General features: G+C 38.9%; 2 protein-coding genes across 4 annotated transcripts in view; one reads left to right on the top strand and one right to left on the bottom strand.

Moving 5' to 3' along the window:
- Positions 1–3,037, top strand: part of CLNK (cytokine dependent hematopoietic cell linker) — a 34,131-nt gene extending 31,094 nt beyond the window's left edge. The window contains exon 17 of the mRNA XM_072336224.1: positions 2,906–3,037. Coding sequence (XP_072192325.1) covers positions 2,906–3,037 — 132 coding nt within the window. The remainder of the gene's footprint in view (positions 1–2,905) is intronic.
- Positions 1,414–15,654, bottom strand: ZNF518B (zinc finger protein 518B). Of its 3 annotated transcripts, XM_072336223.1 has the most exons (3): positions 15,019–15,328; positions 13,841–13,956; positions 4,298–9,539 (listed from the first exon to the last, which is right to left on the bottom strand). In XM_072336223.1, exon 3 carries the CDS (start codon positions 9,334–9,336, stop codon positions 6,124–6,126), a length of 3,213 nt encoding a protein of 1,070 aa, XP_072192324.1. In that variant the 5' UTR covers positions 9,337–9,539; positions 13,841–13,956; positions 15,019–15,328; the 3' UTR covers positions 4,298–6,123. The 3 variants fall into 3 exon arrangements, with proteins under 3 accessions (XP_072192323.1, XP_072192324.1, XP_072192322.1); XM_072336222.1 differs by lacking the exon at positions 13,841–13,956 and having other exon boundaries at positions 1,414–9,539; XM_072336221.1 differs by lacking the exons at positions 13,841–13,956; positions 15,019–15,328 and adding an exon at positions 15,518–15,654.
- Between the last annotated feature and the right edge of the window lie 560 nt (positions 15,655–16,214).

Genomic DNA, 16,214 nt, shown 5'->3' with positions numbered 1-16,214 from the left:
AAAACACTGCACTACTCTGCTACGAAGGACATTAACTCCATCCTCACCGGGCATGTCCAGACAAGTCAAAACCTAACAACAATCTGAAATCAAAACCTACACAAACTAATTTGTTTAATTTAACAGGTCCGAGATTTACAGTTCAACTCTTCATGGAAATCACGGGAGGAATCATAAGCTTTCAGGCCTATGAGACACAAGTTAACTAGCAAGTTGTTCATCTTGGTTTAATAATTAATAATAAACCAAAACCTTCACTGCACACAAGCAGCTTGGGAAGCAATAGATTAGAATAAATCATACTGCTGGTACCATTACTGTGGCACTGCTGTAGTGCAGTCTTCTGTACAATATTGCCTATGGTTCTGAACTGAGCCTCTAAGATAATTTCCTGGGGTTTTATTATAAATTAATGAGACGAAGAGTTTAGCTTTCTGTGATTCTTATGCTGTTCAGTCTTCCTGTAACTGACCAGATGAAAATGGCTCAGATTAGAAACAAGAGATTTAAGAACCTGAATGAAATTGAAATACTATTGAATAAAGATAAAAACCCAATTAGTTTGTCATCTGAGCAGACTTGACAATTAAGGGAACTTGAAAATTACATGAACACGAAAACCAACGAGGGGGAAGGGATTTTTACTAAACTAAAAGGAAGCAGAGCACAATCTCACCATCTCAGGAAATACCATAACAAATGACTCTGTTTGTTTCATCTTATGCACAGAAAGTGCATCTTGAGCAGCGGGTCTGGACTGAAGCTAAACTTGGAAAACTGCAATTCGAGGACAAGGATTTGAAGTATACAGTTAATCATAGAATGGCTGGAAGGGGTTGGAAGGGATATTCAGTTCCAACCCCCTGCTGTGGGCAGGGTTGCCAACCACCAGATGAGGCTGCTCAGGGCCCCATCCAACATGGCCATGAACACCTCTAGGGCTGGAGCACCCATAAGCTTCTCAGGGCAACCTGTGCCAGTGCCTCAGTGCTCTTACAGTGAAGAAGGTTCAGTCTTACTGTTATTCTGCATCATGTTTAGTCTACTTCCACACACTGAAATTTTATAGACATTGAATATAAATATTCAAGTTTGTCCCTAACTCTTGATTCTTTGCATAATGGTTATGCTTTGTACCATGAAAAAGAAAATTATATATATATATATATATATATATATATAAAACACATTGAATTCAACTTCCAGAAGAGCATCACTAGCTCTTATGCCCCTCTGCTCTTATAGCCCTTTATAAAGGGCCTATGAGGTAGAAAATATCTGATTATCAGAATTTTATCTTAGAAAGTTTTTACTTCTGTGCTAATGTAATGGTTATCAGAAATAATTTACTGAAGTTCCTTGCAGATAAAATAATATCAAGCTGGAATGAATACAAAGACAAAAAAGGATTTTCATTCTGTTAGCATTTTACTAGCAATTTAGCTGGATTTCTTACATTGTACTAAGCTGGCTTCAGATCAAATCACAAAAAGCTGCGAAGATCAGATCCACAAATGGGACATTTAATATGAAATTTAAGCATTTACATTCAAAACTGCTGTTCTAAACACCATTTACTTGCCTTCCCCCACTCCAGCCAGTTTTTGTTTTTCTCTATTAAAGATCCAGACAGCTGTAACTCTACTGCTCTTCATGTACACAGTTCCTATGACAGACCTAAACAACTCAAACCTTTACTCATGTTGAAGTCTCTTCATGACCAAAAACAATTATTTACTTTGCAAAATAACCTACCAGACAGAAAACACATGATTTTTAGCAAAGAGGAAAAAAAACTATACAAGTAAAAAATCATGAAAAAAATTAAACTCAGCTAATTTTCAATAGAATAACTTTCATCAGAAAATAATACAAGAGCAGTTACACCAAATGGCAGACTACACCCAAACCTCTTGTCCTAAACCGGGTGTGGATGAGGTGGAAGTGACAGTGATTTCCATGAGACATCATCACACATGCGATAGACTGTACATTGAATAAATGTGATATAACAAGGCATGCATTTCTTTCAAAGCACTAAAGTAACAGTATACTTACATTTCTGTGTACAGTTGTAGCAATTTAATAACAACGAATTCATAGATTCAAGATGAATTTTGTAATGGTGATAGTAAAAATCAATCACTTACCTCGAGAGTTAAAATTAGAAGTCAAATCTGTTTCACCTGCAAAAGCTTAGAAGGTATACACAGGGAGGTGTCCTATTTAAACTGAAAGACACGGGGTGATGACTACAACACTGCCTGAGAAGTAGACTAGTGGAGGATTGCTAACCATCAGAATGGCAGAATCGAGGATGGACTCTCACCAGTAGGACAGGTGAGGGCAGCCTTCAGTTCCACTTTGAGTCAGTTTAAGGACCTTGAATAAAGCTTTCATTTTAAGAACAGAATTAAAGGATGTCATTGTTGCCAGCAGCAATGAATAAAAGTAGAACTGCGCTTTAAAGGGATTTTATACTGACTTACTTGGTAAACTGAGCATTGGGAAATAAATGAATAAATAAAAATCAAAGGACAAGATAAACTAGCAATGTTTCATGCACTACTAAATGTTATTTTTGATAAGGTAAAATCTTAGTGAAAAGATTGAGAAATTGTCATTGCTCCTGCCATTACAAACTTTCACAAGTGATATTGCATTCCCAGGATTAGACATTCTCCCTTTTTGCTCCAAGCAGCCAGCTGGTCTTTAATCACACAAGACTCAAATGATAAATGAGAGTTAAATTCTGCTGCTTTTTGTCTTTTGATAGATTGTCTCATCTAAACTTTATTCAAAATACTGCCTATTTCTAACACATTAATTTGCACTTATTTTAATTCTATAGATAAGTATCACTTAAATTTTTAACCAGTAATTTCTATCTTTTTTTTTCCCCCAGAAGTTCAATTCTGTGAAAGATATAATTGACTTCTACAAGTACGTTCCCATCACACTCATCGATGGAAAGGATAAAACAGGAAGCCAGAGAGTACAGTGCTACCTTACACACCCATTAAAGCTGCACAAATGACATATCCTACCTTAACTTCACCAACTTTTGAATAAATATAAATAGTTCTATTATTTAAATGTGTGAAAAGCCAGGTCAACCTTCGAGTGATCAGCTCCCCGTATTATGAAGAAATCTGTATGTTCCACTAAAATCTTCTCTCCAACTTGGATTAGACACCCATTTTTTTAATACTTGCAATATATTTGCATCTAGCAGATGCAACAAAATTGAGGGTAAAGTGCAGAAAAGCATTAAGAGACTGACTCCTGAAACTCTGACAATGGTTGAGCAATTTGTTTATCTTGCATTGTACACAATACAAGATGAAAACCAGATTCAGCCTTGCTTACTTGAATGCCACTGAAGCTCATTCAGTAGCAAAACCTAATAAAACATTCTGTATCAAAAAAAAAATTTATTCTTTCCTTTAAAAATACACATAAACAGTATTTGAGTATTTGCTGTTTAACACTTTAATTCTGTGTGAGTGTGTGTATCTGCACAATAAAAATCCCTGCTCAGTAGCCACTGAAATCAATGGGCATCAGTCAATGCTCCTAAGTGTTGGAGCAAATCCTAGGGACACCTTTAATGATAAAAGGTCTATTGCTTAACTAACCTATTCACAACATGACCTTTAGCTTAAAGAGCAAGCACTTGTATCTCACTTTTGAACGCTCAAACACACGTACATTAGGACCATTTCACAAACAGCAGCTTCAAAGTCTTACCACGTCCAAGGATACAGATAAAAACCATCAGCATAAACAGTAGAAGTTTCAAACTCACCCAAAAATGTTCCAGCGTGTATCAAAGCAGATGAAATGGTGAAGTATTTTTCCAGCAAAAAAATGCAATATTTATTCATACAACTTAAGTTTGGGGAAGTTTTGTTATGGACGTGAAAGGAAAGCTTTAGCACTGTCTGTAAGCATCAGTGAGCATCTTTTCTCACTTTGAGTGGGTAATTGGAAGAATTAAAACATTAAAGCCCAGACCATGAAATTCCAACCCAGGTTATGATGCAGTGCTGTGCAATGGCACAAACTAGCACTGACTGAACAAATCTGAGCAGTTGGTTGTTGACTTCCCTACAACCTTTTCATTTCCCCACACCGGACAGTAACACAAAAGTTCATTCATTGTATTTACTTCTCTCAAACTGCTGAGACTATTAAACTTGAAGGAAACTATTTTGACACGACACCATCTAATCATTGGAGCTCTGCTGAGTCTGGCAGAACTCAAAAAGGAAAAGAGGCATGACATAATCTGCTTTCAGACTTTTATAGTCACCACACAATTTAACTTACGAAAGGATTTTACATTAGAAGAAAAGTATTCTTTTTTTCTAATTTAAACCCACGATAAAAAAAGAACAGATTAACAATTTAGACAGCAGACGATGTCAGAAACACACAAAGATTTGTAGATGCTCACCAAAACAGAAAACTTGCTTACTAAAGACACGCATTATTAGTATACTTAAACCACCTAGTTTATAATGCTGAACAGCAACATTTTTTCCACACGCACACACAGAGTACAGCTTTCATAAAGAATGTTCTTATTTTGCCAGCAACAACTCTTGAGAAGCAAATTCAAAGCCATTTATTTTGTCGCTTCTACAGAAACAAAATTAATATGGACAGTAACCTGGACTGAAAGAGTTTAACAAAGGAGGGATTTTAACCATATTTTTGTTGTGTTAACAGTTCTACTATTTATTGTATGTGATATGCCAGAGTTTTAAAATGGAATCTATTTTCAGAATAAAAAAAATGTAAATAGTACTGTCAGGTTTGGCATAAAAGTACATGAAGTGAAAAAACCCTCTAGTGTACCCATCTAAAAAAATATAATTCCATTTGAATACAAAAATGAGAACTGTCCTTTCATTATTACTGACAAAACAGAGAAAAGGAAGTTTGTTCTGTGGAATACGTTAGTCTATGGTACAAATGATACAAAACTTTTCCAATGTTTGATGAAGAAGGTCTCACTTAAAGCACCAAGTCTCTGAACAACTTTAAGAGTATTGCAAAATTAGTGGAAAGCAACCTTTTAACTGTTTAGCTTTGTTGTACTTTGAAGTCTTAAAATATTTACATGTCAATACAGATACCATACATACTTTATCAAAACAATGAATTATCCGCCAGAGTATTTAGAAAAATATTCCCAGCTTAGTTAAACTGTTTACAAAAATGCACCAACAGTGAAAATGAAGAGCTAGGAACTACCAGTGTTTCACAACAGTAGTTCCAGTTCAAACTTACAATACACATCCAGCATTAGAGTTCTGAAGTCTCAGATCACACAGAAAAGTTTCTCTCCCCTCTCAGTCCAAGTTTAACGCGTTCTCCAACCAACCCTGACTGCTCAGCAAAAGCAGTACAAAGGGCTGGCATGGTTGTGCTCTTTTTCTCATTATCTATGCAATACAAGCTAGATAAAAACTAAGTACTAGGAAAAAAAAAAAAAATAAAAAAAAAAAAATCAAGCATTTTAGTGCTATTTGACCTAGTGGGATTAACTCTCATCTCACAGATTTCTCACACCCTTGTATTCCTCTAAAGTCAGTGTTTGAATTTAAGTTTTACTTCCTATAGCTTGTGCCTGAATTGCCACTAAAAACGGTGATGTACACTTGCAGCCCATAGAGGATTTGAAGGTGTTGTTTACTACATGTATGCCTAATCTCTGAAACACTATGTTGTAATAAAACAAATTAAACCATGTTAGACAGATATCATAGTCTAGGATTTTATTTGTACAGACCCAGCAGAAACCAGGTACAGCACAGCATCCTAGAACAGATAATGGCAACAAGAAAAATGTTTGCATAGCAAATTCTTTTCAAATTTGTCTTACGGAAGAGATGAAGCTGACCTCCAATAAAAATTTCAAACACAGGAGTGCAAAGTAGTGCTTAGTTCTCAGTATAAGCTTCTCAGTATCTTAATAACTCTGCTCTCCTTTCCGCTTTGCTAACAATAGAGATTCCTTTGCAAAGTAAAGCAGTTTTTCCTAACTTGCTTTTCAAGGAAATTAATGGCACTCATTAAAATTAAGATTAAAAACAGACAAAACTAGTCTCTCAATTAGTGCTTTGTTACTGGATGTGAAAGAACATCCCAACCCTTGGTTGCCTCTATCAAGTGCCTCTGTCCATGACTTATCCATTCTTCTTGGTCTGCATATACTCTTCCACAAAACCAGCACTTAAACATACACTGAAGTGCTTCAGCTGGTGAGGCTTCCACCACCTGGTAGTTGTTTTTATGTGTTTTTTTCAGTTTCATTTTTAGCATACTCTGCTTTTTTCCTTGGCTTCCTGTCTCAGCATTCTGAAGAGTAAGACGCTTTCGGTAACGTTTGACACCAAGACAACTACTTGTCCTTTCTGACAGAACCACTTTCAGGACATGACCTTTATACTTGTTGATAGTCTTCATTACATTGATTATCTCTGGCGTGTCGACATCAGGATGGTTTAGTACCACAACTGGCTGGTTACGACGAGGGCACTTAATCAACTGATTCATTCTCAGAGGGACAAGCCGAAGACGTCTTGCTGTCAACAGATACGACATGTCTGAACCTGAACTGGTTTCCGACTGTGTTCTTGTTTTTCTTTTTGGAAGTTCCCTGAAACCTGCTTGTTTTACCTTATTTTTGGGTCCTTGTTGACTTCTTGAATAGGGTCTGCTTTGCTTGCTACTAGTTTTAGCATTCATCTCTCGCTTTGGTCTTTGCCTGAGTGATATATTTCGGGACTGAGTATTTGGATCACTCTGATTAGGCAAACATGGCAGATTACTGCTAAGTTTCTCAGAAACACTGACAGGAACCGGACGAGGCAGAAGCATCTCATTGCAATATGCAGAAGGAGCTGATGCTTCACTCATCTTTTCCATTCCTCTAGAATTTTGACTGCTAGCAGCATTGAGCACTCTCAGCATTGTCCCTTTGGGGATAAACACTGGAGAAGCAACATTGGAATTTTTAGTCACCCTGCTTTTAGATGTTCTTGCAAATGTAAGTAGCTGCTCATTACTTTGTTCATCACTACCCATTACATTATTTCCACCATGCACTTGAGGGAAAGACATAGCTTGTTCCAATTCAGAGACAGAAGCAGCTCTCTCACAGCTTGCTGAATTTTCCTGAGGGAAATGCATCTTTTTACTAGAAGCCTGGCATCTCAAAGGCATAGCTTTCATGTTAGATTCAGCAGCAGACATGAGCTGAGCAATTTTTCTACACAGCAACGTTGTTGACTTCTTATTGCGAGTTGTATTATCCCATCTGATGCCCTCTGGAACATTTTCAGCCCCAGAGCTAAGAGAAAATACAGATGAAATAACAGGTCCCTCAAAAGGATTGTTTTTATTCTCCATTTTCTGTAGTTCTAGTGATTCCAGAAGAAGATTATTTTTTTGACTTACAGTCTCGGCTTTCTTTACTTTGCTAAAGCTAAAAGTCATGTCCTCCCAAGGTGAGGCTTTAGAAACATGAAAGTTTTTTTCTGCTTCAGAACACGTAACAGATTTTCTATCAAAACCCTTAGCAGCTAAATGTGTTTCTGCAGAGTTGACTATCAGACTCCTACATTCTTTGTCATCCCTCTTTATCGGAAACATATCTTTTTGTTTAAGGACAGCAGAAGAGTAGAAATTTTTGCTCTCCCGAGTAGTCTTTACTGAATTGTTCCTGGAACTTTTATCTTCAGAAACAGTGGCATACTTTGGACGAGATGTATCTACACCTTCTTCATAACAATACAAATCGTAACGTAACTTACTTTTTCCATCCACTTCCCTCTTGGGTGATTTAAGATCACATTTTTTTTCAGTACTATTAGTCACCAAAGACTGAGAACAAAGTTCTATAACACCTGAATGCACATCAATACCTTTCACCAAATGAAGGCGTAATTTTGACGAGTCTTCTTTCTGAATTGATGCAGAGTTGCAGTCTGAATACTGAGAATCAGATGAATAAACACATTCAGAATTCTTGTCATACTTACTATCTAAATTAAGCTGGTTACTAATACTGGATAACTTGTCTACATTCACTTCCATGGTTAGAAACTCATTTGAAGATAAAGATGTTTTTTTTCCTTCTGCAGTTCGCTCTGTACCTTGATTCTCAAGTTCCAATTCAGCACAGTTCACAGGCCTGCAAGCTGCTTCTTTCATAGGAATTAGTTTAAGAACCAGCTGTTGAGCTCCGTTCACTATTTTAATTTCTACTATCTGAGCTAAACAGTTAGAAGGAACTACAAGTTCAGATGGTGCAATTACAGTTAAAGGCATTCCAGGTTGCAAAGGCTCCATTTTTGGAGAATAAACTTCAACTTCCACACTCTGATTCTCACACATGCTTATTTCAGATGGCTCCAATATTGTTTTATTCTGGATTAATGCTGCATTGATGCTACGTTCTAAATCATGAGGTGAAGAGACTATTTTAGTTGCTTTGTCTGGAATCTCACAAGTGATATTTGAAGATGAATTTGAAAGTTCATTCTGAAAAGCAATTTCTTCATATTTCTGCTTTTCAAATAAAGTGCTTTGACTTGGTAAGCCAGACTTCTTTTGCTGACGTTTTATGCCAGTATTTGACAGCCGTTTTTTGGGCGCTTCATGCACTCTTCTTGTATGTTTCACTATATAGTCATGCCTAACAGCACCATATTCACAGTATTCACACTGATATGGAAAAGTTCCAGTGTGCTTCACCAAATGTCTCTGGAATTCACCTTTGGTGTAGGATATATAATTACAATAGGAACAAATAAATTTAATTTCTTCATGTTGACTTACATGCTTTTTAAACTGCAAAGGATCCTTTGTTGAAAATCTGCATTTATCACAGTAGTATTTACCGGGCAAAAAGTTTTTAACTTTAAACACTTTCTGTTTTTTTCTTGGATAAGTTTTCTCATGTTTTTCAAAGTCTACAGCATTGGCACCTTCAGGGACAAAATGAAAAGCAGGCGGTGTGAGATGACTGCACATCTTGCAGATGAAGTTTTTGTCTTCAGTCCACCCAAGTTTCTTATGCTTTTCTAAGTCTTGCTTTGAAACTTTCTGAATATTTCTGCATTTCATACAGCTTATCAGTGACAGCCTATTATTCTCAGCCTCAGTCCCTTGGTAACAGTAGTTCTGATCATCATCACCATTCGACGGATTTGTTTTATCTTCAAACGATTGCTTTGGGGATGTAGTTAAGGAATTATTTTTATCATCAACTTGGCCAGGGTACAATCTTGGTAGAATTTCCCTCATTTTTTTCAGCTGCATTTCAGAAGATGCAAATCTGCACCAGCTTCATCAAACAGCAGCAAAAGAATGTTTTCTTGAAGTTAGTCTGGTGTATGTGGCTTATCAGTTACTCAATTCAGTCCACCAATCCACAAAATATGCTTTTTGGAAGAAATGGTGATCAAGCACTCGCATCCATATTATACTCCATGTTCTTCATTTCATACAATCAACTTGCCACACTAAAGAATAGAGAACAGAAGAAAGTCAGTTATGGTTTACTAATCATTGAACTAGTCAACTACTAGCTAACTCCAGCCAAATTACAGCATGCAAATCTGTTAATATATTAAGTTGGTTCTACTGTGCACAAAGAATCATTAACTGTAAGCAAAACATAATCCGTTAAATAACCCTTTAGTATTTGCTCATATTCAGCGTTCATAAATTTACAAGATGATCTGATATTTATCAAAACCTGCAGAGCGTATGCTATTTCTTCCATGTCATAATAACTTTACATTTAAAAAGATGTATTTAAGCCTAGCAAGGAGGACACTTCACAACAGAACTCAGCAATGGAATTTGCTTTCAGTTCTATATACAGTCAAGGACATTTCTCATATGAGATCACACAGCAGCATCCAATTACTACGAAACCAGACTGAGAACTTCAAACTACAAAACACCTTTACAATGCTTGAAAATGAGTAAGCATCTGATCCAAAAATATACTGGCAGTATAGAAAAGGTATTATAAAACATTACAGATACCACCCATTTGTGTACCCCAGGAGGCAAGACTGAAGTGACCACAAGGGTTACCAGAAACACACAACTATAAGATTGTTTTTGTAAATAAAGGATTTTTAAGTTAACATAAAAATTCTTCAAGTACGGGTAGAAATACTTTAGAAAAGAACAATACCAATGTTTCAGCTCCAGTCTTGCTAATACGTAATCACATGCATTTTCTACTTCACATATTCTCAGTATAATAACTTACAACAACATGATTAAGTTAAAACAATCAGCAGCTGCAAAAAGTAATTACTTTTACTCACTATTAATAGCACAGTACGATCACTTCTACATATGTCAACAACCATATAAATAATTCACTCCAACCTGATAATAAAAAAATGTGTCCATCAAATAAAATATGCAAAACAACAGAAGGCAGAGGTAAAACAGTAATATCAGTGTAAAAGCACTCTGTTAACTTGCAAAGCATGTTTGGCCCCAAAGCTTCTAGAACTGTCTCTATTCTACACTTAACATGAACAGGATCTCCGCTTCAAAAGCTTCTGCCAGAACTATAAGCCCACTGACACTTGGAAAACAGAAAAATGAAATATGCTTTTGAGACATAAATAAGATAAAATCCAAAGCTAACAACAAGAACTACTCAGTTCAATACCTTTCTTATTCAAACCTTCTCAATTACTGACATACCATTATGCAGATCTGTCGCATTTTAATACATCTTACAGAAGATGGGCATTTCTGCTCCTGGAATCTAACTCCTCACTCTCCACATCTTTTTGGGGACAGACTTGATTTGGGTTCCAAAGCCCTATCACAAAGCTGAGATCAGAGTAGCATCCTATTACTGTAATACTAACAGAATGAGAACTTTATACTGTGGAACATCTTCACAGTGCCTGAAAATAAGTAAACATCTGATCCATTAAGTTTTTCTTACACCTATCTGTGCCCTATCTGCTAATATTCCTACCTGCTATGAGAATGGTGCCCTAGAGATGGGACTCTACAAGAAGCAAGTATATTGAAGTAATCGCCAACAACAGTAAGAAGCTGGAAAACTGGTTAAAGACAATTCTATTTTCAGTCTCTAGCAGATGGATGGCTGCAAAGCTGTAAAACCCATCAGTAGCTCCTGGAACTGCATAAAGAGTAAAATAAAAAATTCTGATCATCTTGAAAGGACTGCACTCCTCACCTGCAAATACCACTTCTAAAACTTCAGATGAATCCTGCTCACATGAAAGACTGACAGCAGGTCTACGCTCAGGAGATCCATTGCTTCAGTTCAAGAGCAAGATGCTATGAGCCCTTGATAAGCTCTAGTGTTGTGTCCAGACCAAAAGCACTTCAAGGATTTCTACAGCTTTAAAAAGTAATTCAAAATGTTTTGGGGAAGGATCGGTGAAATTAGATTGTCTTTGATTTTTTTGCTCCTCTTACTCACACTGAAACTACACTCTACATCAACTAACCAATAGGTAAGTATAGATCACTTTATGCTACAGACATCACAAAAAAAAAAGTGTTGTTGTTTTTTTAATTAACATTGTAAATTTCACCTTACAAGACAACATGAAAAAGGATCCATCACCATTTAAAAACAAAAAAGTAACAGAAATTGTCAAGCACTTGATAAATGCTTCAACTGACCATGCAGATCTGGATTGCCCAGCCCAAGAGAGGACTAAAAGAATTTAATAGAGGTAATTCAAAGAACAGGCTAGTAATCTTTCAAATCTTTCCTAACCCAAATACCTTGACATTTGGGGACAAAAGCAAATGAGCATAACACTAAACTTAAGCTTTCATTTAGATCCATGAAAAATGCTATATTGTAATACTGTTCTAATGCAGTTGTTAGAAAGCAGGTTTTTAATGCTGAGTACTGCAAATGCATCTCAGATGTGCGGTGGGTTAAATTCAACCAGTATCCAAACAGCTGCCTGCTCATTTCCCACCCCTCCCTGTGCAGGAAGGAGGGATAACTTGTGGACAAAAGCAAGAAAACTCATAGGTCAAGACAAAGACATTCAATAAAGGAAAGAGGCTGGGGGATGGGAAGGCAGTGATTTAACGAAAATCACTCACAGCCTCCCGCAGGCAGATCGATGCCCAGCCAGTCTACAACCACCTTGGAAGCCAAGCCCCCTCTCCTCTATCCTTTATTTCTAGTTGTTACTGCAGAGCATGACGTCGTATCGTATGGACCGCCCCTCTGACGGATCTGAGCCAGCTGTCTCAGCACTGTGCCTTCCCAGTCCTTTGCTCACTCCTAACTTACTGAGGTGGGGGAGGGCTGCAAGGAGAAAAAGGGCAGGCCTTAATGTTATGCAAACAGCCAAAACAGTGGTTGTTTTATCAGTATTGTCTTAGCCACAACTTCAAACACACTGCTCTGAAAAACTTTTAACTTCATCTCAACCAGACCCAGCACAAGGTGAAGAAGAACAGAATAACCAGCTGCTGCTGAAATGACATCCACTGTTGTCTCCCCAGTTTTGCCCAACCTATCTTTTCTTATTAACTATTCAGTACTCGGGAGAGCCTGGAGGCAAAGCATTCAATTTCACTGTTGTTTTGGCTAAACCAAAGTATATTGTAAAATGTCTTTTACTAAACTGAAATAAATTTGCCTTTTTTGTTGTTTTTTTTTTTCTAGACTGAAATCTATTCGCTTTTTCTGGTTACTTCAGAGAAACAAAACCAACGACATACACACAGAAATGTATTGTAATAATCCAACATCCAGTCACTTCATATCAGCAAGAATGGTTGAGGGGGAGAAGCCTGAGGCCTACCCTGAAGAATGTGTGAGGTAATTAAAAGTATTAGCACAGACACGCTCCAGAAGATTTAATGAAATGATACATACTGTATTCTTCAAGTTACAACCAAATCCAGGGCATGCAGACCAAAGCAAAGATAGCACTGAAATAAGATTTGAAAGTCCACAAGGATTCTGAATTGCTCCTGCAGGAATGGGACAGATGAAGAACAAAGCAAAAGGTACTAGAAGTGCCAAAAAGTACAATCACTGCCTCTACAACAATGGATTTGGAAAAATGACTGTATGAAAATACCTCAAAATACCTTAATTTTCTTGGTTTTTTTGGGGGGGAAAGACAATAGAAAGAAGATAAACTTTAGTATTCACTCCCACCAAGCACTTCCTCAAAGCATACACTGCTATCAACAAAATGGATGCGGCAAGCAATATGCTTTTATCATATGCGATCAAATTTCATCAGCAAAGCATAAACTTCTCACATACTAAGCCTGCACCCAACGATCAAGGCCTGCTTTGGTACTGAAAAGCCATGCAAGTCATTCTATTTATTTTATATTATAGAAAGATTTATAAAGAACTGGAAGGCACTATGCATCACTGTATCAGGAAGACCGTGTGTGTAAAATGTGAATCTCTATGGAAGAACTTAAATTGCCATGAAAGCCTATCACATCTGCACTGCGCAGTTGTATATTATGCCATATAAGCCCATTCAGCATCGGTTGGCTGTCTCTGTTAAGCAGTTAACTGTCCTGCTGACCCAACCATGTAATAATCAGTCACAGCCTTAGGCCTAATGGCTAGGAAAACTCCAAAGTGCTTGACTCATGTATTACACATTACACTAACCAAAACAACTGATTTTGTATTAAAATCCAGTCAAACACACGGAGTATATTTATCTGTAATCCTTCTTAAGAAAAAACATGCATTTTGTTTCAAAATGACAGTTAATCACACGCAGTGCCTTTTGTATCTGAAACTCACATGAAGCTTTTCCATCAAAATGAACAAGGCGTGTCAATGTAGGGAGTGGAGAAGAGCAAAGACCATGTACCAGGTTTTCAGAGCTCCCGTTTATTACAAAAGATACAGTTGTTTCCCTGTTCATAAAAAAATAATTACATTCAGAACTTTTAGCACTTACAGTACGAAGTTATGCACAAGACTGATTAAAAGTAACTCTTTTCCCAATGCGCAGGGAAAAAAAAAAACGTCTAATTAACATTGCAAGCATCTGTAGAAGGCAAGTGCATATAAAATGCATTATGCAGTACTCTACTGAAACCGAGGTCTGCTTTTCTAAGGCTCTGGGCCAGAGAGGCCTAGCTGTATCTGACATATAAAAGACTTCGGCATATAATCCAATTGCTTGATGGTCTTACTGCAGTACAGCAAGCAAAGCACCCTGATGTATAATCACTATATCAGAAGGACTGTTTTTGGCAGTGCCCAAGAAGATGCTAGCACAATTTCTCACGTAATATACAATCAACCTATAAATTTATGCTGCACATTCCCCCATTTCAAAGAATTCACAGCCATTTCTTTAAAAATCTTTCTGTATATCCCAAGGATTGAGTTGCATTTGCATTACCACGCTCCAAGCTTTAAGGCCTGTAAGCAACAAAGCAAGGAAACATGGCACCACAGATAATAACAGAGGAAGGACTAAAGAGCTCCATGAAAGCACATATTCCTCCACGCCAAGTCCTCCAAACACTCATGGAGATAGCAAAAATCATCGCTGTGTTCAATTCCTGATCAAATTGGCCTCTTACATAAGGATCTGCAGGAAAAAGGGCCTTGACCACAGCCTTGCATTGTAGTAACAATGCAGAATAGAACACTAGCAATCCCTATGGAATACCACTAGTCTTCTGAATTAAGAAAAAACAGACTTATTTTTATTAAAAGCGTGCATCGAGGCACTTAAACTACCTCCATGCTAACACAGATCTATTTTTTAAAAGAATTTTAAGTCCTTTTACATACGAAAATTGCCTTAAGTGACCAATGCCATACGTTTTTATGATAAGATTCTCTAGCAACAAAACTAAATACAGGATTTAACCAAGAGAACCTTCCATCCGAATACTATAAAGCATTAAACGTACACACCCACAGCGCAGCACGCTGCTTCGCTCAGTAACACGGCTACTAACCCGAAAGCTGTTCTTCTTCAGGACGAGCAGCCAGGACGCCAAGCCTAGACAACAGCCTTGCAGTCCAGCCGCCTCCACCGCTGCCTCATGGCGCCCGCGAGCCGGCAGCATCCGCCACACAACACCAAAAAAATAATCCCATTTTTTGGGCAGCTCGCCCACCCACGCAGCAGCTCTGCCGACCCTTAAAGGACGCGGGGCCGGCCCAGCTCAGCGTGTATCTCCAAGAGGCAATACTGAACAGCTGCCCGGTGGGGACGGCGCGCCGCTCGGCGGACCCCTCCGCACTCCGCGCAGACGTTCGCCCTCTGCCGCCGCCGCCGGCGGGGAGGCGGCTCCGCCCGCGTTACGGCGCAGTGCCGGCTGCGGCCAGCAGGGGGCAGCACTGAGCAACGCCGCGGCCCACGCTCGCCACGGGGGAGCCCCGGTTCTCCCGCTGCGGGCGGGCGTGAAGGCGGCTCGGTGCGCGGCCGGCGGCGGTGGGCTGGGGGAGCCTTACCTGGCTCGGAGAACGAGTGAGGTACCCCGACGAGGGAGCACACACGCCCCCCGTGGCTGCCGCAACCTCAGCGGTGCACAGCACCAGGCGGCGGAACTGACCTCAGTGGCGGCCGAGCGCCCATTGGTCAGCGCTGCGCTGCCGTTCCCGCCGGCGGCGCCGTGTAGAGCTCTACAGCAACGTTCTACGCGCGGCGGCGGTGGCGCAGGCGCGTTGCGCCCCCCGGTCCGGCGTGGTGGGGACCCCAGGGGGGAGAGAGCGGCACTGCGAGGCGTGACTGACATCGCAGCGGATATGGAAAGCAGCCCGGAGTGCGGTGTTGGGCGCAGTAGGGCCCTTTTAAAACCACAACAGTATCTATTTGCTGTGCTTAAACTTGGGATCCAGAGTCCTTGCAGATAGCGTCTTTAAAATGGAGCTTTACTGTATGGGGTATTTGCAAAAGCAAATAGATCATTCAGTATTTAGATAAGGCCAGACTAAACAATGTCACCAAGAAAAGACAATTGTTATGGAAAACTTGAGTCAAATTGCATCTTCCAGAGTGTCTTCCAGCTACACTAAATTCAAACCCTTCCCCACACTTTAGGCTTCTTCATTTCCTTTCACTGTCACATAGATATTGACCTCAAAGAAGTAAGTCAGGTGAGATCCCTTCTTCTTCCTTTCGTTTCCAGCCCTCAGCCTAGTTCAGCTA

This window comes from Excalfactoria chinensis, chromosome 4 (genome assembly GCF_039878825.1).
Source record: "Excalfactoria chinensis isolate bCotChi1 chromosome 4, bCotChi1.hap2, whole genome shotgun sequence".
In the NCBI taxonomy this organism is placed as follows: domain Eukaryota; kingdom Metazoa; phylum Chordata; class Aves; order Galliformes; family Phasianidae; genus Excalfactoria; species Excalfactoria chinensis.
Note: the sequence above shows the minus strand (reverse complement) of the source record. Positions and strands in the feature narration are given on the sequence as shown.